General features: G+C 38.1%; 1 protein-coding gene across 2 annotated transcripts; it reads right to left on the bottom strand.

Moving 5' to 3' along the window:
* Positions 1-266: 266 nt before the first annotated feature.
* AP3M1 (adaptor related protein complex 3 subunit mu 1) lies at positions 267-23,525 on the bottom strand. 2 transcript variants are annotated; one of them, XM_065894484.1, is made up of 9 exons: positions 23,485-23,525; positions 13,382-13,657; positions 12,515-12,686; positions 8,618-8,755; positions 6,485-6,570; positions 5,497-5,630; positions 4,421-4,628; positions 2,820-2,964; positions 267-2,348 (listed from the first exon to the last, which is right to left on the bottom strand). In XM_065894484.1, the coding sequence occupies exons 2-9, from the start codon at positions 13,652-13,654 to the stop codon at positions 2,248-2,250; spliced, it is 1,257 nt and encodes a 418-aa protein (XP_065750556.1). In that variant the 5' UTR covers positions 13,655-13,657; positions 23,485-23,525; the 3' UTR covers positions 267-2,247. The 2 variants fall into 2 exon arrangements, with proteins under 2 accessions (XP_065750556.1, XP_065750557.1); XM_065894485.1 differs by lacking the exon at positions 23,485-23,525 and having other exon boundaries at positions 1,590-2,348; positions 12,677-12,686; positions 13,382-13,654.
* Positions 23,526-25,128: the final 1,603 nt, after the last annotated feature.

Here is a 25,128-nt window from a genome sequence, read left to right as displayed (position 1 = left end):
TACTAAGAATTCATGGATCTTTGTTATTAGTAGGTGGTACGGAGAGTAGCTTTGATCACTTATTATTCAGTCTGTGGCTAAAAGGGTGATGGTTAGAGAAAATATATAAGGCTGAGGTCAAGAGAGGAGCACCTGGAAGTGCTCTGCAGCAACCCTCACACCTTGTGTGATGAGGCAGAGTAAAATGTGACCGTGTTCAGCCTGCCCTAACACTGTGGCATGCCCAGCTGAGAATGCTCAATTAACAGTCAAGCTAAAAAATCAACTTGTTGCTTTCATCTTTTTCTTGACAGTGTAGCCAGAGCTAGAGAAAGGACTTACTGGATTCAATCAAATTAATAAATACAATAATTTAATTGTAAAAGGAAACAGTCTACTTGGAAGTTTTAGCAGAAATTGCTAGAAGAAGGGACTCTTGGAATACAATCTGCTTGTATATGAGAAGACAGCACAGAAAGAAAATTAGTCCATATATGGATGATTGAGATTAGGGATTCTGCAGAAAGAAAAGCAAATGTATTGATTGCTCTTTTGAGGTATAAACTTTGAAGAGGAAGACATTAAAATGAAAAGCAATTGAACTGGGTAACCAATCTTAGGCAAAGGGAATAAATATTTGGCAACATCTTAATTTTAGCTGCCAAGCTGATATTGGTTACCCTAGAAATTACTAAGTTGCAAAAAGTAACCTTTCCTATTAGATGAAAGGCAGGCTGGGTGCCCTAGGCAGGCAAAGGTAAGAATGCTGCTGTACAGTGGGCTCCCTGTACCAGCACCAACCACTAGCCCTGACAGCAGAATGGGATGAGTGTAAGGGCTACGATTAGCATGATAAGGGTAAGGGATAAGTTGACAAGGAAAAGAATGGGGTCACAAAGAAAACTAATAGCAAGAGCAAGCACTTACACCTTAACTTTCTCCATTCTTCATGTCTAATGAAGCAAAATAACTGGGCAAGGACTTCTAAGTCAATCAAGTTAAATGATAACAACTGTGGACTGACTTGCCAACCATGAAGATCAATACAGGTTTATCAATGTTACTGAGGATTTTGTTTCTGCCTCATTATAATGTACTTTGTCAGTACAGTAGGGACATTTAAGTACTCCAGTGACAGTTACAACAATAGTTTCAGGAAGGAATCTACTGACTATAGCCTTGGGAAGCACACAATATGAAAAGGGAGTTCCCCTGAAGACAAGGAGTGTAGACAAGTTGAAACCCTTAAGAACAACAACAGAGATAAAAGATTTAAGAAAAAAAAAAAAAAAAAGATTGACAACAGTGAGGCAGGCACATTTTCTTCCTTTAGCTGAACTAGGGCATGAGGCTTTTAGGCTAACTGGTTTTAAGTGATGTTGGATAAGCTTTATAAAACATGAAGATGGCAAAGGTTCACTTAAGTTTCTCTTTTACTACATTAATTTGCTTAAAATCTCAAATGCTTGTGCTTGCAATAACTTCTAAAAGCAGAAGTAGTGTTCCCTTTTATTACCTTAAAGCATTCACCACTTTGATACAAATCATTTTTACTGTGCTAACAGCTGAACCAAGTGGCACAAAACTGAGATGGTACTTACTGCAGCAAGGTCCCTATAAATCAAAATCTGAGCTTTACATAAAAATCTTATTTATAAAAAATACAATACCAAGTACAGTGAGAATGGAGCATGGAGCCGCAGTGCTCCCTGCCAGGGCCATGTGGAGTGGCTTTTGCTACAGTGCTTGCTTAATGGCATAAGTGAAAAGCTGAATAAGGCAAACACTTGAAGAGGCAGTTTTCTGTAAACTTCTTGGGGTGGGAGGAATTTTTCCTCTGTTGGGACAGAAGATTTGGGATGGCTAAGATCAAGTGTGACATTTGGCTGCACTTGATACATGATATTACAGACTAAGACAGCTCCTGCTGAGACCAGCTCACTTGTTTTAGTAGAGAGGTTATCACTGTAGACTTTTGCCTTGACTGTTAAAATATGCAGCCTCCAGCTGGTGTCTCCCTATGGAGGAAATCACCTCTAAAATCATCCTAGGTGACAAGATACAAATAAGCTAAGTCATTCAGAAGTTTCCTTAGCTTAAAGCTACTTAAGAACCCTACATTGATTACTAAGCAACTCTGTTAGCGGTGTGTGGCTCGACACAAATGCTTTAACTAGAATATGTATTCCCATCCAATTGGTACCTAATGGTAATAAACTGTAATGACACTTGGAAAACAAACATATCTTGAGGAATTCTGGCCTCTTCTCATGTCCTCACTTGGAACTTTCCAGCTTTCGTGACATATTTGACTCCTTTAAATGGCTTATATTTCTCCCCATACATGTCCAAGCGGTTTACTTTTAAGCCTGTGTCAAAAAGAATAGGTAAGGAAAGGAATAAATTACTATCCTGGTCACACCAACCAATACAATATTTGCTTAGCAAATAGAGTTTACTACACAGTAAATCTGACATTAACCAGTGTGCTTGTCATCATTTGGAAGCAATGTTCCTTCTACCATTCACAGATTATAGCACTATGGAAATATGGTTTTAGTTCAGATTCCCATGTGGACAAGCAGTGTCTTTTAAGGATAATTCTACTTTCTGTGAGTATGAATGACTCCTTTCTTTGTGCTTGAATGAGGGTAGGGGTGAAGGGAAGCTGTGTGAAATAAGGTGCTCTCCAAAATCACTGTAACCATAGCACAGAGTGAAAGGCATACTGGAGCTGTTGCTCTTTGTAGAGACGGAATGTCAGTTACCCTTCTAAGATCCTAGTAGCTGACCTCAGCAAAACTCAATTACCCTTAAACACAAGTCAAATTTCTCCTTACCTGAAATGGCAAGCTGCTGGATCTTGAACTGTATGTTGAGGCTTGGATTCTCTTCTGGCTTGGGTGCTCCAGATTGTAAATTTACCAGTCCTTTAAGACTGGGGAGCTTTTGTGGAGTGATTTTTCCCACATCCCACGTTAGTACCTTAAAAAGACATAAAAAACAAAAACATTCTGAACTATTTATTAAAGACATATGTTCAAAGACAAGGTGCAAAGACACCATAAACTTCTGTACAAAATAAAGCACAGTGTCTTGGAAACAGACCTGGGATTTCCACTGAGTTTTATCACTAATTAGTTCTGTGACTCTGAATGGAGAGTGAGGGTAGAGAATCAATGTTTGTTAAGCATCTGCTTTTGGATTTAGCACTGTGCTTGGCACTATTCATATGCTGTCTCATAGACACCTGTAATGTAAATTTTGTCTTCTTTTAACAAATGAGGAAACTAAAGCTCTGAGGTCAAATGACTTGCTCAAGGTCACATGGCTAGAGGCAAGGCTGGGATTTGAACCTACAGCTCTCTGGTATCAAATGTTCTTTCCACTATACCACCTTTACTGTTTATCTCTGGGCCTAAGTTTATTTCTCCGTAAAATAAGAAGATGGGCCTAAATTGGTGTTTTTAAACTTTTAGTGATGGAACCCTTTGTTCAAATGAAATCTTTAGTGAGGAAGCTCAGTAACAGATGAGAAATTGAAGCTATTATGTTTGAAGCTGGGGTGAAGGGCCAGGGATCTGGAGCTCCCCCTATCACTTCTCATCCCTGTGTGGTCTCTGGGGAGATTCTTCAAATCCTCAGGATTGGATTAGATGATCTTTAACATTCAATGATTTTACTAAAAAAAAAAAAGAAAACCCTTTGCATTTACCAGGTAGCTCAATGACTCTACTGAAGAAAAGAATCATTTTTTACCCAAGCAGGAAGCAGAGAGAAAAATCATCTTTTACAATTTCTTTGAAATCCTGCTAGAGGCAAATATATGTAGGGTGAGAAGGCAGCTTTCCTAGCCAACATCCTCTGTGGAAGAGTATGAAACAATGCTTTTAAATTAGAAAGGAAGAGAAAGGTCTTAATTTCTACAGAAAATTTAGCAATTAACAGATTATAATATCTATTAACAATTAATAGATTATAACCACATAATGCTTTTCTCTTTTTAAAAAGTTTACCAGATAGCCTTAGGTTCGAATCCCAACCTTGCCTCTAACTAGCTGTGTGACCTTGAGCAAGTCACTTGACTTCAGAGCTTTAGTTTTCTTGTTTGTTAAAGGAAGACAAAATTTGTATCACAGGCTTCTATGAGACATCTTCCTCATTGAAGAGTGAGTGAATCTCTGGATTATCAATGGATAAGTAAAGGCAGACTCTGAAGGCAGAAAGAATGAGTCTCACTTCTGTTTGTCGACTCAGCAGCAGATGCAGGATTCCCTCTCAGGCAGTGGCAGAAGCACAGCACAGTATGCATTCCAGGTTTTGTTAGGAACTTTAATTTTAACCAAGACATTAGACCCTTTCCTCTGTCCCCCCACATCCCCAAAGCACAAAATAAAGATTGCAGAAACACTTGCTCACTCTTGATTTTAGGTGGCTGTACCTTGGTAACTGGATCAAAAGTATAGCTGCCTTGTGTTGGTGTCAGGTTCATATTCAACACAACCTTTGGCATGTGAACTGTCACTGTGATTCCTTCAATAGTTTTCCCCATATTTTGCTTTGGTCCAATTGTAATATCAAATCTACCACAAGAACTGTTCTCCTTAAAACTGATGCTATGTTTCACATACACTGGTATTGCCACTAGACTAAAAAGAGAAAGAAAGACACAACCACAAAAACATACAATTAATAGTGTGAGTTCCAGAGGTGGCCTGAAAACCTCAGTCCAGAGTATCCTATACCCCCAGAACTGCAGATTGAGTATGTGTACCAGGGCAGGTTGAGTATAGCACAGTGTTCTGGAACCACTCTGCTAGGAATTATACAATTTCTGAGCAGTAAGTATACAAATCAAGATAGAAATCTGAAGCTTAATTATAGTATAAGCAATTGGGGCAAATAGCCCTAGTTTAAAGAAATGAAATAAGATCCCATAGAAAGATAATTTAAAATTATACAAACTAAATAAATCAGTTTTTATGTGGTAAGGGCGAAGAAACAATTCCTCTGCTTTTAAGTCCTGTTCTGATGTTACCCAAAATACTTTCTGATATTTTCAAGGGACAAACCAGCTACAACTCACGATGCTATATCATTCATTTAAACTTCAGTGCAGAGAAGAGTAACTTCAAGCCAGTTAGTTGAAGAATGTCCTGGAGAGCTACAGGTAAGTCTGTCTCCTTCTATCAGCCATGACGTCCACAGATCACAGTAAAATTATGGTATGGGTTTACGGTTTTGCCCAGGTTATGCATGGTCCAAAATGCTTGCTCTCAGGTATATATTTTTACTACAGTCTAATTTACTACTACTCTGTACTCTTAAGATTCAAACTATACTGATTATGTTAGACACACATTTTCACCAGTTCTTCCTGGGTCTCCTGGTGAGCAGTGGCTAAAGGGAGCAATGATGAATTCAAGTACCCAACTTGTCAGAATGAAACAGGGAAAAGTGAGTTCTATGCAGTACACTGATATTTGACAGGAGATTCTGATTGATGCATCAACATACTTTTGTGAGCTGACACGATATGATATGAGTCGGAAGTTTCCATCTGGAGGAATAAATGACAAAACTCTTTCAGATTCCCAACGCTTGAACCGGATGCAGGGGTGGAAGCTGACATCATCTAGAAGCCTCGGGTTCTGCCAGGGAAACAGAAGACAACCATATTTATAAAGTATAATGAATATTGTAACTCTAATTCAGATACTATGAGAAATTATATGCTTCATCAAGATATAGCAGTCATGTAAGAGTTTGTTATGATCACATCAACACAACTTTACAGTTTCACAATGCTTTAAAGTCTGCAAATATTTTATATACATTATTTTATTTATTTGAATATTTTACACTTGAATATTTTATATATTCAAATTGAACTGAATCGAATTCAATTAATTATTGAATTAATTATTGAATTAATTATTCAATTAATAATTGAATATTTGATATTCAAATATAAAATATTTGAATATTTTATATAAATATTTTATATACATTATCTTATTTATTTGAATTTCAATAACTATGAGGTAGAAAATGTGAGTGGTATCATTTCCATTTCATAGATGAAAAAACTGAGGTTCAAAGAGCTCAGGGTCAGGACAATTTAGAGGCAGAGATAGCATCAGAGCTCAGTTCTCTTTATGGTTCTTATTAGTGTATCATGCTGTATCTAAAATGATGCAAAAGATCAATGCCCTTTCATATCAACAAAGCATGTAATAATTCAGGAAAAGCAGCACTGCACATTTGCAGATGCCAGCCAGCCATTTAAGCTACTTCTAGCATACTCAGAGGCAAAGACCCCTCCTCAGCCTTTCCATAAAGGCAATGCTCATCATGTAAGCTACTGTCTTTGGAAGCTGTGTTAGGAATATTTCTTAGATAATCCTTTGCAATCTAAAACAAATATGTCTCAGTATTTATCATCTCATTTAGTACTTCACATGTATTAGGCTTGCAAGGAGCTACAAAACAGGAGAAAACTTACCATGAAAGAAAGGGAAAGGTCAGGCATTCCAGATAGCTTAATGCAAGCATCAATTACCCCCTGAATTTCTGCAAAGACTGTAGATCCTAAAGAAAGAAATAAAGGTGATAACATCACTGGAATCTGCATCTTTACTAGAGCTATCACTGTACCTGAAGTAATGGACATATCTCCTGGGTGTCAGACATACTGAAGCTTTGCACATCTATTAAAAGGTTAGTGGACAGAGGACCCATTACACTAGTTCAGATAGCTTCTTTACTGAGCGCCATGGCCTATACCTATCTCTGGTTAGAATATGATAATTCTAAGGAAAATCAAACCTGTCCCTATCTTTATAGCGTCTACTTTGTAAGACTGCTGGATATGAAGTTAAAATATTTTTTTCCAGTGATTTTTAAAATTAAAAAACAATTTATTCAATTTTTAAAGGTTACTTTTCATTTACAGTTATTATAAAACATTAGCTATATTCCCTGCATTGTACAATACATTCTTGAGCTTCTCTTACACCCAACAGTTTGTATCTCCCATTCTCCCACCCCACCCCACAATGGTAACCACTAATTTGTTCTCTATATCTGTGAGTCTTCTTTTTTGTTAAAGTCAATAGTTTGTTGTATTTTTTTAGATTCCACATATAAGTGATATCATACAGTATTTTTCTTTATCTGGCTTATTTCACTTAGCATAATGACCTCCAAGTCCATCCGTATTGCTGCAAATAGCAAAATTTTCTTTCTTTTTTATGGCTGAGTAGTATTCCACTGTGTATACATCTTCTTTATCCATTCATCTGTTGATGAACACTTAGGGTGCTTCCATATCTTGGCAATTGTAAATAATGCTATGAACACTGGGGTGCATGTATCTTTTCAAATTAGTGTTTTTGTTTTCAAAATTAAAATATTTTAACGACCATTTTTTTTTTTTAGATTCCATATATATGTGTTAGCATATGGTATTTGTTTTTCTCTTTCTGACTTACTTCACTCTGTGTGACAGACTCTAGGTCCATCCACCTCACTACAAATAGTTCAATTTCGTTCCTTTTTATGGCTGAGTAATATTCCATTGTATGTATGTACCACATCTTCTTTATCCATTCATCTGTTGATGGACACTTAGGTTGCTTCCATGTCCTGGCTATTGTAAATAGTGCTTCAATGAACATTGTGGTACATGACTCTTTTTGAATTATGGTTTTCTCAGGGTATATGCCCAGTGGGATTGCTGGGTCGTATGGTAGTTCTAGTTTTAGTTTTTTAAGGAACCTCCATACTGTTCTCCATAGTGGCTGTATCAATTTACATTCCCACCAACAGTGTATGAGGGTTCCCTTTTCTCCACACCCTCTCCAGCATTTATTGTTTGTAATGTCTCCTATTTCTTAAAAGTTAACAGCTAGCTTAGTCCATTTCATTAGAAACTTGGCTAATTTTATTTAAAATACTTTAACAATAAATCAAAGTTAAAATATTTAAAATAAAATTAGCCAAGCTTCTAATGAAATGGACTAAGCTAGCTGTTAACTTTTAAGAAATAAGAGCCATTATTCTTTAATAGTACAGCTATTATTCCATACAATGGAATTTTATAATAAAAAGGGCACTCACTGTAGAGATAGTGTCTATAATTCACAGTAACTCATATTCACACACCAACTAGCTGTGTGACCTTGAACAGATTACTTAACTCTTCTAAGCCTCAGTTTCCCCTTGTATAAAATGTGAGGGTTGGACTAGATGTTTTTAATAAAACGTTATGATTCTAATATAGTACTGTTCTTTAGTTCTGGGGTCTTTACTAGAAGGACTGCAGATAAAGTGGTAGCAAAAAGTATGGTGCATAGTAGATATACAACAAATATTAAACTGAATAAATGGCAAGATGGAAATGAATATAGGGTAATAACTGGCTTAAAGTAAGGTGGCATTAGATCTGATTTACAAAGGTTTGGCATTTCTCAACTAGAGGTTATGAAAATAATATGTAACCTCTGGACAAAATAAACAGATTTGAAAATGAATGCTTTTCCACTGAAATGCATACTGCCAAGGGATTTCGGTTTTCTATTCAGCTTATGTCAGCTGAACTGTTTTTTCCCTGATAAGATAATATGCACACAATTACCTGATTTATCTATAATTGCATCTATTTCTTCAACGACATCAAAATAGGCTTCATTGTTTGTGTACTTTACCCCTGCTCGGCGCCATGGGATGTTGGACAGCTGCCCAGTGGGGAGTGTGTCCCCAACATTACTACTGCCTAGAAACCGGAAAAACAGAAAGCAAAGCTAACACATAAGATGCTCATCAGAAAAGCTCTTAACAGAAAAAAAAACTCAAGTACTTTAGCTGCTTCTTTAGTGTTTGGGTATTTCTCCACTGAAGTTGTGGATGGTTTACAGAACTGTCAGAGACATATCCATACCGATGTGATCAAATTTCTAGAAGACAGAAATAGGCCATGTGGTCCTGTGTCTATCTGCCAAACCAGGTTAAATTCATTTACTTATCTTTTGCTTCCTGTGTGTTAACAGTAACCTAACCTAATTCCAGTGGCTCAACAACAGAATCTCATCCTGCTACCACTGATGAAAAAAGAGGCTGGTTGTTTCAAAACCCTCTGCTGATAAAATGTCTGCACCGAGAATACAGAGTGATAAGTAGGCCATTTGGTATTCAGCTTAAATTATACATGAGATGCCGCCAAGCAGAGTTAAGTGGCTGAAGAACATACTCTGGCCGTTTCCCATTTTAAGGTCAGCATACCCATATGGCACACCCACATGCAATATGGCTAATGTTCAAAATCTGGCTAATTTCCTGGTAAACTGACATATGTCTGAAAATAAGTCTGGTTGTCCAAAACATATACGCTTGAGCTGCGACATATTTAACATTCTGGTTAATTTACTTTTCCAACTCAAAAGTAGTACATGCTTAACAATAACAACAACATGTGAAAAGTTCAGAAAAGTAGCTAAAAAAAATCTATCTTCCTATCACCAAACTACAACTACCATTAACATTTTGGTATATTTCTTTAAACATTTCCCTCAAAACAGGTTGCATTTATTATTTTTTTCTATTTTGATAATCTTGCTTTTTTCAGATTTCACTTTAAAATATACAATTGGCCCTTGGGACTTCCCTGGTGGCGCAGTAGTTAAGAATCCACCTGCCAATGCAGCGGACGCGGGTTCGATCCCTGGTCTGGGAAGATCCCACATGCCTTGGAGCAACTAAGCCCGTGCACCACAACTACTGAAGCCCGCATGCCACAATTCACGAAGGCTGTGTGCCTAGAGCCCGTGCTCCGCAACAAGAGAAGCCACCGTAATGAGAGCCTGCTCGCCGCAACTACAGAAAGCCCACGCGTAACGAAGACCCAACGCAGCCTAAATAAATAAAATAAAAATTTATTAAAAATAATAAATACACACTTGACCCTTGAACAACGCAGGGTTTAGGGGTGCTGATCCCTGTGCAGTTGAAAATCCATGTGTAATTTTACAGTTGGTGTTCTGTACACATGGTTCTGCATCAACAGATTCAACCAACTGCGGCTTGTGTAGTACTATAATATATATTTACTGAAAGATATCTGACTTTAAGTGGACTTGGGCAGTTCAAACCCGTGTTCGATTGTAGCTGCAGTCTAAGTACACATACAACCTTGTAGTGTAATTATGGTTGGTGTTCCTGTCTCCAATCCTGTTGCCTTCCAGAATTTTCTAAAAACACTGCTTTAATCTTTCAGTTCAAAAACTTCAAATGTTTCCCCACTGGCTTTATGATTAAAGCTAAATATTTAGACTACCATTCCAGGACTTCCTCAACTTAACTTTTTAATTTTATCTCACTACTCAACTGAAAAACAGCTCTACTTCTGTTAAACAGGTTAATACAATTCAAGATTTTTCACTGTGTGTTTTTTCTCATACAGTTCCATCTATGAAGAATGTTCTTATTCCTCCCTCTCTTCCTAAATTCTATTGATTCTCCAGGACCCTGTCCTAGGGCCACCCACTACAGTTCAGGAGAGATTACTTTATCCACTGAACCACTCTCTTGATCTTTATAATGTATTGCCTTAACAATCCATGTTATGGGACTTCCCTGGTGGTCCAGTGGTTAAGACTCAGCACTCCCAGTTCAGGGGGCCCGAGCTTGATCCCTGGTCTGGGAACTAGATCCTGCATGCATGCTGCAACTAAGAGTCCGCATGCCGCAACTAAAGATCCCGTGTGCTGCAACTAAGATCTGGAGCAGCTAAATAAATAAAAATAAAATAAATATTTTAAAAAATATCAAATTTAAAAAATTTTATATTTCACTAATTTTTTTCTGACTATAAAATACATGTTCATTTTGGAAATCAGAAATTATAATGCAAAAATAAAGATAATATGTAGTTCCTTAGCTGGAGATGGTATTATAAACTTTAGAACATTTTTTGTGGGAATATTTATGTATAATTAAGAGTAACTTTTTATGGTTGTGTGCTTTTTTTTTTCTTTTTTGGCCACGCTGCACAGCTTGTGCAATCTTAGTTCCCCGACCAGGGACTGAACCTGGGCTCCAGCAGTGAAAGCAAGAAGTCCTAACCACTGGACTGCCAGGGAACTCCCTGTTTTGTTTTTTTTTTCCCATTTAATATTACACCATGTGTACCCTCCAGTGTCACTACACCATCTATAAAGTATGGAATTGCTTTTCAAAATCTTATACTGTTATTTATGTGTTTTAATTTTTTTTTTTTTTTCAGTTTCTCATCCAGAGTTTACGTTTTAGGAGCAAAGACACCCCATCTTTTTTTTTTTTTTTTTGGCAATTAGTTGATGTCTTTTATTTATTTATTATTTTTTTACATCTTTATTGGAGTATAATTGCTTTACAATGGTGTGTTAGTTTCTGCTTTATAACAAAGTGAATCAGTTATACATATACGTATGTTCCCATATCTCTTCCCTCTTGCGTCTCCCTCCCTATCCCACCCCTCCAGGTGCTCATAAAGCACCGAGCTGATCTCCCTGTGCTATGCAGCTGCTTCCCACTAGCTATCTACCTTACATTTGGTAGTGTATATATGTCCATGCCTCTCTCTCGCTTTGTCACAGCTTACCCTTCCCTATCTTTCCTTAAATTTCTCCTGACACTCAGTCTTGCCCAGAGGATGAATAAAGGAATGATCACTTTCTTATAGGCCTCTCTTACCCCATTTTTTAGGTCAGTGCACTTGGAAAGGGGTTTGCAATGGTGGACAGTATAGCTGAAGTGGCATATAACATTTCACAGAAATCTTTCTCTAGAAGACTTTGATACTTTCAAAAGTATATTGTCCTCTGGATGTACCTAATTTCTAGCTACACTCAAGAATTAAACCAAAATTAGAAGTTTGTAACACAAATACAAGGCCCACAATGCACAGAATCTCACAAATAGACTAATTTTCTCTTTTTAATATATCTTCTATATGTACAAAATAAAGACTTAGAGGAGATGGCATGTACTCTGTGGTGCAGTCTTAAATTTTCTATTCTCTAGTAGTTGTGGGGTATGCAGCATAATGCCAGATTTATAATGCTATATTTTAATTTTATTTTTTTTCCAGCTTTACTGAGATATAATTGACATATAACATTGTATTAGTTTAAGGTACACAACATAATGATTTATGTATATATTACAAAATGATTACCACAATAGTTAACAGCTGTCACTACATTGGCTTCTTTATGATTAACTGGGATAATTTATTCAGTCTTACTAGTTACTGTTAAACAATAGTAATAATATTTTTGTAGTCTTGTAGCAAAATAACAGAAGAGTAATAACCAAAAGTTCTGTATCATTTAAGATATAGTCTCTTTTCATGAAAAGAAATATATATCCATTTTAACATTATCACTACTATAATTCTGGCCAAAATGGACTACCTTAATAATCTGCCAGATCATAAGCAAAAATGAATTGTTTATGAAGTTTTAATGGCTCAGTTCCTAACAGAGTTTCATCTTACCTGTAATAGAGTTGACGACAGAACGCAGAATTGTTGGTGGTTTAATCAATTCTTTCAAAATGTTAGATTCAGTAGCCAGTGGAAATCCATTGTCTAACATTTCTTCCAAGAGCTCATATACTATGACCACATTATCCTTAATTGCAGCCTCCGAACACTCACCAAAGTAGTCCTAACAAAATGTACATAACATTACACAATGGAAGACATGAAGACAGGCTTGCTAAATACTTTTTGTTCTAAAGGGTAAGCTTACAGTAGCATAATTCATTGTTTAAGATGTTGAAAATATGTAAAACAGAGGGAAAAAACCCTCCATAGTTCTATATACTATTTCTCAATATTTCCTTAATATTTTTAAATTGAATTCAATTCCTATTACATATTATGCCAGAAAGTACACTGAAATGTTAAAACAGAATGTGAACTATAAACTTCATTTGCCTTGATTAGGTACTCCAAAAAACAAAGATCAGTTTAAAATTATTGGTATATTCAGCAAGACAAGAAAAAAATAGTGTAAGTATTGGAAGATTTCATAACCAGTGAAAATTGTGGTACTATTCAGAGAACTGTATGTGGAGGGCACTATTATTTCCTGATGACATAATTTATAATACATAAAAAAAAATACAGCTCCCATTACCATGAGATTGTTTTGTTCTTCTAAAACAGTAACTGGAGCACCATGTGTACTACTGTATGCCCTACTAAAAAGGTTTATGTTTATGAACTTATGCTTAGTTGAAAAGAAGAGGGAGAGAGAGACAGAGAGACAGACTACACATCAAAAACTGGGTATTTAAAGAATATAATCATAATATAACTTGGATAATTCAAATTCAAAGTATCTGATGAATAACCAACCTGAAAAGTATCAGCAACTCGATGTAGGAACTCAATTACAAAGAGAGGTGGCACTTCAGTCTGTATGACAGAGACAAAGAAGAGCTTATCCCGATAGATACTGATGAGGTAGTGGTGAGGTGTTGAAATAACAGGTGGTACATTTTCAACATCAGCTGCTTTCTCTTGAGCTTCAAAGAAATAATCACAGACAGACTGGCTCACAACACTCTTCCAGTGCTTCTCTAGAAATATGTCACCGGAACAGTTTATGAGAAATAGACTGTGGATCATTTTCTGGGGGAGGAAAAACGTTTAAATTTAGTATATATCAAAAAAGTATCCTCGTATTATCTGGACACCAAAACCAGATAAAGGCAATACAAGAAACTACAGACCAATATCAGTTAAGACTATAGGTATAAAAATCCTCAACAAAATACTAGCAAACTGAATCCAGCAACATATAAAAAAGATTATAACCCTGACCAAGTGGGATTTATTCAAGAATGCAAGGTTGGTTCAACATATGAAAATCAATCAACACAATATACAATATTCATAAAATAAAAGACAAAAAATATAATCATTTCAAAAGGCGCAGAAAAATAATTTGACAAAATCCAACAACCTTTTGTAATTAAAAATATTTAAACTAGGAATTGAAAGAAACTTCCTCAACCTGATAAAAAGCATCTTTGAAATTCCCATAGCTAGGGACTTCCCTGGTGGCGCAGTGGTTAAGAATCCTCCTGCTAATGCAGGGGACATGTGTTCGAGCCATGGTCCGGGAAGATCCCACATGCTGCGGAGCAACTAAGCCTTGTGCCACAACTACTGAGCCTGCACTCTAGAGCCCATGCGCCAAAACTACTGAGCCCGTGCGCCACAGCTACTGAGCCTGCGCTCTAGAACCTATGCTCCACAACAAGAGAAGTCACCACAATGAGAAGCCCGTGCTCCGCAACGAAGATAGCCCCCGCTCTCCGCAACTAGAGAAAGCCCGCGCACAGCAATGAAGACCCAACGCAGCCAAAAATAAATTAATTAATTAATTAAAAAAAAAAAAGAAAATCCCATAGTTAACATTTAATACTTAAAGACCAAAAGCTTTCCACTTAACAAAACGAACAAACAATGATGTCCATTTTCACCACTTCTATTCAACATGGTACTGGAGGTTCCAGCCAGGGCAATTAAGCAACAAAATGAAACAGAAGGCTTCCACATTGGAAAGGAAGAAGCAAAACGATCTCAATTTCCAGATGATATTATCTTGTATGTAGAAAATTCTAAGGATTACACATACACACGCACACACTAATTACTAGAGTAATAAATGAGTTAAGCAAGGTTGCAGAATATAAAATTAATATAAAATATCAACTGTATTTCTATACATTAGCAATGAATAATCTGAAAATGAAATTGAGAAAGCAATTCAAAAGCATCAAACAGATCAAAACATTTAGGATTAAATTTAACAAAAGAAGTGTAAGACCTGTACATTGAATATTATAGAACATCACTGAAAGAAATTTAAAAGACCTAAAAAGATGGGAAGACCTTTCATGCTTACGGATTGGAAAACTTAATACTGTTAAGATGACATGACTCCCCAAATTGATCTACAGATTCAATGCAATCCCTATTAGTATACCAGCTGCCTTTTTTTAATGGAAACTGAGAGGCTGATCCTGAAATTCATATGGAAATGAAAGAGACCAAGAATAGCCAAAACATTCTTGAAAAAGAAGAACAAATTTGGAGGACTCACACTTCCTGATTTCAGAACTTGATGTAAGGTACAGTGAGGTGCTGGCACAAAGAGAATCATAGAGATCAATGGAATAGAATTGAAGGTTCTTAAGTTAACCCTTACGTATACGGTCAACTGATTTTTGACAAGAGTGCTAAGACCATTCAGTAGGGGAGAGGATAGTCTTTTCAACAAATGGTGCTGGGACAACTGGATTTCCACATGCATAATAAAGAAGTTGGACTGCTATCTCACACCATATACAAAAATTAATACAAAATGTATCAAAGACCTAAATATAAGAGCTAAAACAATAAAACTCTTCGAAAAAATATATGCATAAATCTTCATGACCCTGGATTAGACAACGTTTTTAAGATATGACATCAAAAGCACAAGGAACAAAGGAAAAAAACAGATAACCCAGACTTACATCAGCATTAAAACTTCTGTGCTTCAAAAGGCATTATCAAGAAAGTAAAAAGACAACCTTCAGAATGAGAAAATAACTGCAAACCATACATTTTACAAGGGACTAATATCCAGAATATATAAAGAACTCTTACAAGTCAATAATAAAAGACAAATAACCCAATAAAAAATGTGCAAAGAATTTTAAAAGACATTTCTCCAAAGAAGATATACATACAAATGGCTGATAAGCACTAGAGCTCACTATCTTTTCAAAATATGAACTAAAATCACAATGAGATAACATTTCATATTCTCTAGGCTAGATATAATCAAATCAAAAGGCAGACAATAACAAGGGTAGACAAGTTTGTGGAGAAACTAGAACCCTCATACATTGCTGGTAGGAATGTAAAACAGTGCAGCTGTGCGGAAAACAGTTTTGAGTTCTTCAAAAAGTTAAAGACTGAGTTACCAAATGACCCAACAATTCTACTCCTAGGTATACACCCAAGAGAACTGGAAACATATGTCCATACAAAAACTTGTACACGAATGTTCTTAGCAACATTATTTATAATAGTCAAAAAGTGAAAACAATCCAAATGTCTATCAACTGATGAATGGATTCATCAACCAATGAATGGATAAATAACAGATATCCAAAATGAAATGTTATTCAGCCATAAAAAGAAATGAAGTACCAGTACATGCTACAACAGGATGAACCTTTAAAACATTATGCTAAGTGAAAGAAACCAGATACAAAAGATCACATATTGTATGATTCCATTTGTATGAAATGTCTAGAATTCAGGCAAATGCACAGAGACAGAAAGTAGATTAGTGGTTGCCAGGGGCTGGGTAGAGGGGGAAGAATGGGGAGTTACTGGTTTTTGTATTTCTTTTTGAGGTGATAAAAATCTTCTGGAATTAGAGGGACTTCCCTGGTGGTGCAGTGGTTAAGAATCTGCCTGCCAATGCAGGGGACATGGGTTCGAACCCTGTTCTGGGAGGATCCCACATGCTGTGGTGCAGCTAAGCCCGTGAGCCACAACTCCTGAGCCTGTGATCTAGGGCCCACGAGCCACAACTACTGAAGTCCACGTGCCTAGAGCCCGTGTTCCGCAATGAGAAGCCACTGCAACGAGAAGCCCGTGCACTGCAACGAAAAGTAGCCCCCGCTTGCTGCAACTAGAGGAAGCCCACATGCAGCAACAAAGACCCAACGCAGCCAAAAATAAATAAATAAAATAAATAAATTTATATAAAAATAATCTTCTGGAATTAGAGATTTGTGAATATACTGAAAACTACTAAACTTCACATCTTTAGAAAACTGCAGTTTAGTAGTTTTCAGTCTAAAAAAGGCTTAGTTTTAATATAATTATTTTTTCAATTAATAAAAAGTATTCTTTAATACTTTGTAACACACAAATCCACTCCCAGGTGGATTAACAGAAATGCGTACAGATATGTACAAAAAACATGTATAAAAATATACTGTAATAGTGAAAACTATTATTATTTATTAATAGTACAATGGGAAAATAAACTAGTGTATTATTAAAGGGAAATACACAGCAATGAAAATGAATAAACTATTGCTACATGAAACAAATATGGACGAATCTTACAAACACAATATTGAACAAACAAAGCCAGACACAAAAGGATACATACAGTATGATTCTATTTATATGAAGTTCTACAACAGACAAAGCTAATCTATAGTTTGAGAAATCAAATGGTTTCTTTTGGGAAGGAGAGTGGGGGTGATAACTGAGACAGGAACAGGGTTGGTCTCCTAAGGTGCCGGTAATGTTTTATTTCTTGATCTAGGTGATGGTTACAAGTTGTGTTCATTTTGTGATAATTCATTGGGCTTTATGTTATGGCTTGTATACTTTTCTGAGTGTTAGTTATGCTTCAAATAAAAAGTTTATTGTCCTTGTAATATGAGAGACAGTGGACAAATATCTACCTTAACTTGCTCCTTTCTTTTATATAGATAACATCAGTATCAGGTGTTTAGTGGTCCATTCATTCAAAATTACAGTAGTGAATGATAAATGTAGCCTAAGGAGAAAGAATATAAAATCTATGAATATAATAATTTCTATGCATGAAGATAAATTCCAAAGAGGAAAGGAAGAGTTTCCAGAATGAATTCATTCAATTCTATTGACACAGAAAACAATGACATCAACCTGACCAGTTCTTTTTATAGGAGGTCATTTACTTAATGAAAGCAGTCGACATTTAAAGACTATTTGGTGATTTCCTCTTCCCATTTGGTGAATGTTCAATAGTTATTAAGTAAATAATACTAACTACTAAGATGTGCTTTAGCAATTATTGTATTAATAAAGTATGGATGCTGTTAATATTGATAGTTTAGGGTTCCAGTTTAGTAGAAAAATAAAATGTTTCTTTGTTCAAAGGCATCTCTATTTAGCCAAGTTATCAACCTGAGTTGGCAGCAATAAACGCTGATACCTCAGGCTTTGGACCTACTAAATTTTTCTGGATTAATATCTGGAACCTCCTAAATCTTTCCACTTTATCTAGTCAGATGCTTTGTTTAATAGGTTTGCTTTGTGTCAGTTTCTATTTGAGTGTTAAAATAGTGCCACTGGAATATAGAGAACCTACTGACTTTTAACCTCTCTTCTCTGATACACTTTAAAAAAATAGAACAGGAGTACCCAGCAATAAGATCTGCAACTAAACTTGCATTGTGATGCCTTTTGTGGAATAAAATTTTCATCTGAAATATAAAGTACGATTTAAAGTGGAACATTGGAATCAACTCAATGAGACCCAGATTTGAGCACTTCAGGTGAGCCCCCTAAGGAATATGGCATCCTTCACAATAATTAATTTTCAGCTTCATTCAAAGTATTTTATTCATTAAAGATAAATGAATTAATAATATCTAAAATTGAGTACTTACTGTGGGCCAGACACTATCCTAGACACTTTTCTTATCTTATTTAATCCTCACAACTCAATGCTATAAATACTGTTTTTATCCCCATTTTACAGATAAGACAATAAAGTCTTGGAAATGATAAGTCAATTATCTAAGATGATACAATAAGTATCAGAGCTAGGATTCAAACCCAGATCCAGTTGAATCTTGAGCTCCTGTTCTTACCTGCCTCTTAGAAACTAATTATCAGGAACACACTCTATTGCATCAGTGTCAGTACAATTTACTGCAATAATGGACATGTCCTCTATCTGTGCTGTCCGATACAGCAGCCACCAGTCACATGTGAGCACTTGAAATATGGCTAATGCAACTGAGGTACTGAAGTTTTAATTTTAATTAATTTAAATTTAAATAACTACATGGAGCTAGCTGTTATCATATTGGACTGGGCAGCAAATGTGCTGTTTGAGCTTATAATTTAAGAGGAAGAGTTGAAGGATATGCCTCTTGTTTAGTTAGAAGCCAAAATGTATTCTAATAAATTATTTAGACCAGAAATTATATTTAAGAGAGCTGACATAGGTTATCTTCTTAAACTATTCATCCTAAAGAAAATGTAGTTCACATGGATCTGTGGTACTCCATTGCCACAATATACCCTAAAAAAGCTGCTTATTCTTGAAGCAAGTGACTTTGTAGTTTCTTTACTTGAGCGGCCAGATTCCTACTCATCCTCTTAAGCTGGTGAAAAATTCTTTCCAGGAAAAGTTTCCACCAAAGTTATTTTCATTGGCAGTAGTTCAGGTCTCAGAAGAATAGAGTAAGTTAAACTGCCATCTGGATTTATTGCTGTTGTCCTCAGTGCTGAGAGGAAAGCACAGCACTTGTAGCTTTCAACAGTGCTTAGCTTCAAAACCCATCTTAACCTTCTATTATAGGAAAAAAAAGTTTATTTCTTCTATCTATATTAAGACCAAGGACCTAATGCAAAAAACAAATACCACATGCAGCAGTGTAAATTTGCTTGTTTCTTTAGCTACTTATCCTTTGAGTAGCTGCAGTTATTTATTTCATTATTTTAATAAACTTTCTGGGAAAGTTACCACCACAACTATCTTTTTGTTCCTAGTGACTTCTGAGTCAGAAAACAGAATTCTCCAAGCTTATTTTAAAGCCACTTAAGAAACTGTGTTCAGAGGCAGTTCCATCAGAGCTTTGACTGCAGCTTAAATACTTCATAAACCCTCTTTACTGAATGTTGAACACACTCACCCTGATGATTCACAAGCAGTGCAATTACAATAGTCAAAATATCCTTGGAAGAGAGTGTCTAAAAAAGAAAATGTATTCCTTCTATATATAACAGAATGGAGGTATAGAAGGGCCTGTATCTAAGGTGAGAGAATGAAACCAGAAAATAATCTAGCTATTCTGATTTTTAACCAATATCTTGATCCTGTTCATTCAACAGTTTTGAATGTTTTATATATTAAGCAATGGGGATACAAGTTGAACAAAATAAGAGTCCCTGAACTCACAGCATTTAGAGTTCAGCAAAGAAGGCAAACAATTTAATACAGTAAGATGATAGGGGAAATACAGTACGCTATAAAAATCCACAAGGCTTCAAGGTGAGAAAGAACATAAGACAAAGAAATGCAGTACAAATTTAGCAACTTCAGAAGGAGGATGGAAGTGATGAGATGAGAATGGAGAAGATAAGCAGAGATTGGTCCACTTTATTCTCAGTGCAATGTAAAATCATTTTTTATGGTTTTATGCAGGGGATTCATGCAACCCAATTTACAGTTTTAAGATCGCACTGTGGAAACTGGATAATTGGGCAACTGAATATTGTGACACTAGTTGAGAGATGAGTTATGTGTGGTCTAGACTAGAGTGTTGATAATAGGGATGGAGTAAAATGAAAAGAGAAACATTTAGGGTTGAGAAAAGTTTGGGGGGTGGGGAACAGGCAGTGGAGACGAGAGGGAAAACAAGGGATTCAGCCCTGGTCCTATACAATCTGACCCAATTCTGGATATATTTGACCCCAATGGATATATTCAAAAGACCATTGTATATATAGGTCTGGTGCTTCAGAGAGAAGCCAAACAAACTGGAGATAGATTTGTGAGTACTGTAATCATGATTTTTTTTTTTTTTTTTTTTTTTTTTGCGGTACGCGGGCCTCTCACTGTTGTGGCTGCTCCCGTTGCGGAGCACAGGCTCCGGACGCGCAGGCTCAGCGGCCATGGCTCACGGGCCCAGTCGCTCCGCGGCATGTGGGATCTTCCCGGGCCGGGGCACGAACCCGTGTCCCCTGCATCGGCAGGCGGACTCTCAACCACTGCGCTACCAGGGAAGCTCCATGATTTTTTATTAATGCAAAATATAACTATAAGGAGACTAAAACTACAAAGAGAGAATGTGTATAGTAGAAAAGAACCTATGGAAGGAACTTCAAAATCTGAGTAGCATGTGGGTCAAGAAAGTGGACCTGGAAAAAGGCTGAGAAGATGTGGCCGAAGAGGGATAAGAAAAAAAAGCGGGGGGGGGGGGGGGGGGAGTTTAGTAACCAGAGTTTATTAGTGTGTTTCCAGAAAAAAGGAGTGGTAAACATTTTAAATGGCACTAAGAGGTCAAGCTACAAGGAAAACTGAAAATATCTGTTATTTTACAGTGTTTTTCAACTTTCATTATTGCATCCTAAGGTGCCTTTTCAGATTCCCCTTCACTTACACCCCTCTTCCATAAAATTTTAATACCATGGAATATTTCTGTACACCTCTTTATGTACCATAAATACCTGTGCTTTATACATAAAAGTATGATTTTTTTTTTTTTTTTTTGCCTCAAAGGAAGCAAATTTTCAGCCTGATGAGAACGTACAATTTAACACATAGAGGCCATTTGGAGATCTTTTTTTTTTTTTTTTGCGGTATGCAGGCCTGTCATTGTTGTGGCCTCTCCCGTTGCAGAGCACAGGCTCCGGACGCGCAGGCCCAGCGGCCATGGCTCACGGGCCCAGCCGCTCTGCGGCATGTGGGATCTTCCCAGACCGGGGCACGAACCCGCGTCGCCTGCATTGGCAGGCGGACTCTCAACCACTGCGCCACCAGGGAAGCCCCATTTGGTGATCTTAGTAAGGGCAGTTTCAGTGGTAGCTCAGTGGAATGGTGGAAACAAAATATACTGCAGTGTGCTGAGAAATAAATAGCAAGAAGTTGGAAAAACAGAGATGAGAGTAAATGATACATTCAAGAACTATAGCTATGAAGGAGAGGAAAAGACAAGAAAATAAATGGGATTAGTTCATAAAGTTAAGGAAGAATATTTTTAAATGCTGAAGGAAAAATGTGAGTAGAAGGGGAAAGGCTGATGAATTGGAGAGAGGAAATAACTTAACCAAAAAAAAAAAAGACCCTGAGAAGGCAGGAGAGGATGGCACTGGGAAACTAGGTAAAAGGATTTGCCTTCCCAAGGAGAAGGGACACTTTTTCCTCTTTAAACAGAAGGGAAGCAGATTTGTACATTTGGTTGCAAGAAGATGATGGCTTCTATTTTCTCTGCGTAACAGGAGAGAAGGTCATTTGTTGAGAGAGAGTGAATTCCTCTTCTCTACAAATGTCACTCATTATGTATGAATTGAAATATTATTGAGCTACTTAAAAATATCTAGTCTGCAGGGAACTCCAATAGTCTATTATGTTGACTGTTTAAAAACATTGTAAAATCCTAAGATTCAGTAAGAAAAGCTAATCTTATTGCCAAGAGAGCATTCCTACTAAAGGTATGTTAAGATTCAGGTAATTTTTCATTCATTTCAATCCTCCACTTTTCCTATGATCTCAAATGAAAGTGTCCTCCGTTCTTTCTAACACTAATTTTTCCACTTGTAATTTTGATCCCATCTCCTTTCCTCTCTTCCCAGGTCTTATCTCCTGTTTCTTGAATGTTTAGTCTTAAACATTAGTTACTTGCTTTCTGCTCCCACACAAAACAAACAAACCCCAAACCTTTTATGGACCTTGCCAACCATCTTTCACTTCATGCTCCAAACGAAGAAGCATTAGTCTACACTTGCAGTCTCTCCTCTCAATAACGGACTCTATTAAAGCAGTTCTCTCAAATGATCCAATGACTTCCTAATCATCAAATCCAACAACCTATTCTCAGACTTCTACTTCCTCCTTTGATCCCTGCAGCATTTCATGTCACTGATAAGTTTCCCCAAAACAAAACAAATACTTCTTACCAAATTATACGGAACTTCACCTATCTTGGTTCTCTCCTGGAAAGTTTCTTTCTGGCTTACTTATCAGGCTTTTTTTTTTTTTTTTAGTAAACTTTTCTTTCATCTCCACCTAAACTACTGTTTCAAACTCGATATATTCCAAGCTCCACAAAATTCCTCCATCTCATGTGAGGACTCCTAGTTTTATAGAAGTATCAAGTTCTTAATCAAGCTTCAGCTTCGGGTTCAATCCAAATCCACCAAATCCAACCAAGCACATCGTTTATCACGTTTCCATACTCACTGTCACCTCCTCAGTTTACAGTCCTATCAACTCGTTTCTGAAGAACTGCAACACTGTCCTCACCGCATTACCCCAGGCTCATCCAGGCTCCACCCTCTAACAAGACGTCCGCTCAGGGCACTTAAGGATTTTGTCCTCCACAGCAGAAGCCTGGGGCTGAGGTCCAAGTCGTCGGTACTTCAGCTCTCCGTGGGTGACAAGACCTTTTTCCCGCGTCAGAGCACGGTGAGGGACCCCAATGAGCCTGAACCTCTTAAGCCTGAGGGCCTGAGAACACTGGGCTGCAGGTGCACCTTTCCCTTCCGGCCCAGCTGGCAAGAAAGACCGGAAGGCCGGGAGGGAGGCGCGGCCCCGGTCCACAGCACCAGAGACGCTCCCGCACCCCAGACTGCAGTCGGGAGCCCGAGCTATTCAGCTTACGTCCCACTTTTCGTGATGCCACCCTGTCCGCAGACCCCCAGCCCCTCACACTCACCCCGACTCCTGGGCCAGTCAGTGATTCGACGCGGGGTCCTCTCCTGACGGAGGCCGAGGCAGCTAAGATCGTGAGGACCCCGGAGTTGGGATGCCGGATAGATTGCCTAACAGCTTCAAAGTAACCAACAGTACTGGAAAGAGTAAATGAGTGAGAAGACGTTGAATGAGGAGAAAGACGTCTTTTGAATTTTAGGATATAATCTACTAGATCATCTAGAGTCTAGAGAAATGGGAGCTCTCACATCTTCTGGACTTAGGCGCTCATCCGCAGCCTAAACCAGTCAGGGTGTCCCTACAACCGGGAGGGCGGGGTTAGGAGGAGCTGTGAACTAGCCAATGGGTGAGGCCGAGAGGTAGAGCCAAATAGCTGTGCCTGGGAGAGGCACGAACTGAGAGGAGCCGAGAGGGGCGGGGTTTCGAGATAAGGAGGAGGTGATGCGAGAGGGGGCGGGGCCTTCGAGAGCCGAAGGGGTGGGGCGAGCTCTGGAGCTTAAGTGAGGTGGGAGCGCGAAAATGGCAGCGGCTGAGGAGGAGCCGAAGCCCAAAAAGCTGAAGGTGGAGGCGCCCCGAGCGTTGAGGTGAGCGCTACCTGACACAGGGTAGAGGGTGACTGTGCCTGCTGCTAACCCGGGACCACATGGGGTTGCGCGACCGAGGCGCCGGGTGGTATCCGCACCGCCGGCATGGGGCCAACACACGGGACCGGTTGCTCGGGTAGCTGCCCTCCTGGCTGCGACCCTTTGACCGGCGCCCGCCCAGTTTGGCCGAGTCACCGCCGGCTCCGGAGACGCTCCGCCGCCCTTGGCCAATCAGAACGCCGGCCGGGGGTGCAGAGCCGTTTTTGGGCAGGCTGTGGGCGCCACGTGGGAGCCCGCCCGAGCTGAGGTGGTGCGACCAGTGAGGACCGGACCCGACCTGAGCCGAGTCTCTTGCGGCGACCTCCTCTTCCCGGCGGGATGTCGAGGAGAATGCCCAGCGACAGCTCTACCCTGGGGCAAAGACAGAATTCTTGGGAGTTTTCGTAAAGGTCGCGGAAGGGCGCCTTGACCTTCCTTTTCGTACGTACATCGAACCGAATGGTGTTATCTTTGGAGACCCTCTACCGGGGACCAAGACTCCCCCTCCGAGGCTTTGCGGAGGTGGCATTTCCCTGAACGGTTAGGAAAGCTTGATTTTTCTTTTTTTCTTTGCACTTTTGGCAGCAGTGGAGATAGTTCTGCACCTAACTTTTGTTTCACATATGATTTGATGTTGCAACTTTTACTTACAAAAAGTTATTGGTTAAAATATTACTCCCTAATAAGTATAAGGTGCAGTATGCGTATTCCTTGATGATTTTGAAATGTTCCTTGGAAGGCAAAGATTTTTGTATCTAAAAATAGACATCAGACTGATTTAAAACTGTTGGGATACTCCTGATCATACAAGGCAAATCTCATTTTTTCTAGCATTACCCTTACCTCTGAAAGAACGAATCTTTCATAATTGAAAAGAAAAGATCACTTAGCGGTTTGGTGGTGTGTTAACGCTGTTTTGAATGGATGGTGACCAAATCCCTGCCAGTGCCTTTAATGTATTCCTATTACTTTCAAAGGGTCAAAGGGTTAGTGTGCCTACCTTATATGAAGAAAATAAACTTTTT

Source organism: Phocoena phocoena, chromosome 16 (genome assembly GCF_963924675.1).
Source record: "Phocoena phocoena chromosome 16, mPhoPho1.1, whole genome shotgun sequence".
Taxonomy (NCBI): Eukaryota; Metazoa; Chordata; class Mammalia; order Artiodactyla; family Phocoenidae; genus Phocoena; species Phocoena phocoena.
Note: the sequence above shows the minus strand (reverse complement) of the source record. Positions and strands in the feature narration are given on the sequence as shown.

Bases quoted from the DNA above. Each gene is read 5' to 3' on its own strand.
- AP3M1 (XM_065894484.1), bottom strand. From the start codon at position 13,654: ATGATCCACAGTCTATTTCTCATAAACTGTTCCGGTGACATATTTCTA. The intron at 12,687-13,381 runs GTTGGTTATTCA...ACATTTTGTTAG, and splicing joins GAGTTGCTGATACTTTTCAG to GACTACTTTGGTGAGTGTTC. The intron at 4,629-5,496 runs GTATGTTGATGC...TTCTCTTTTTAG, and splicing joins TATCGTGTCAGCTCACAAAA to TCTAGTGGCAATACCAGTGT.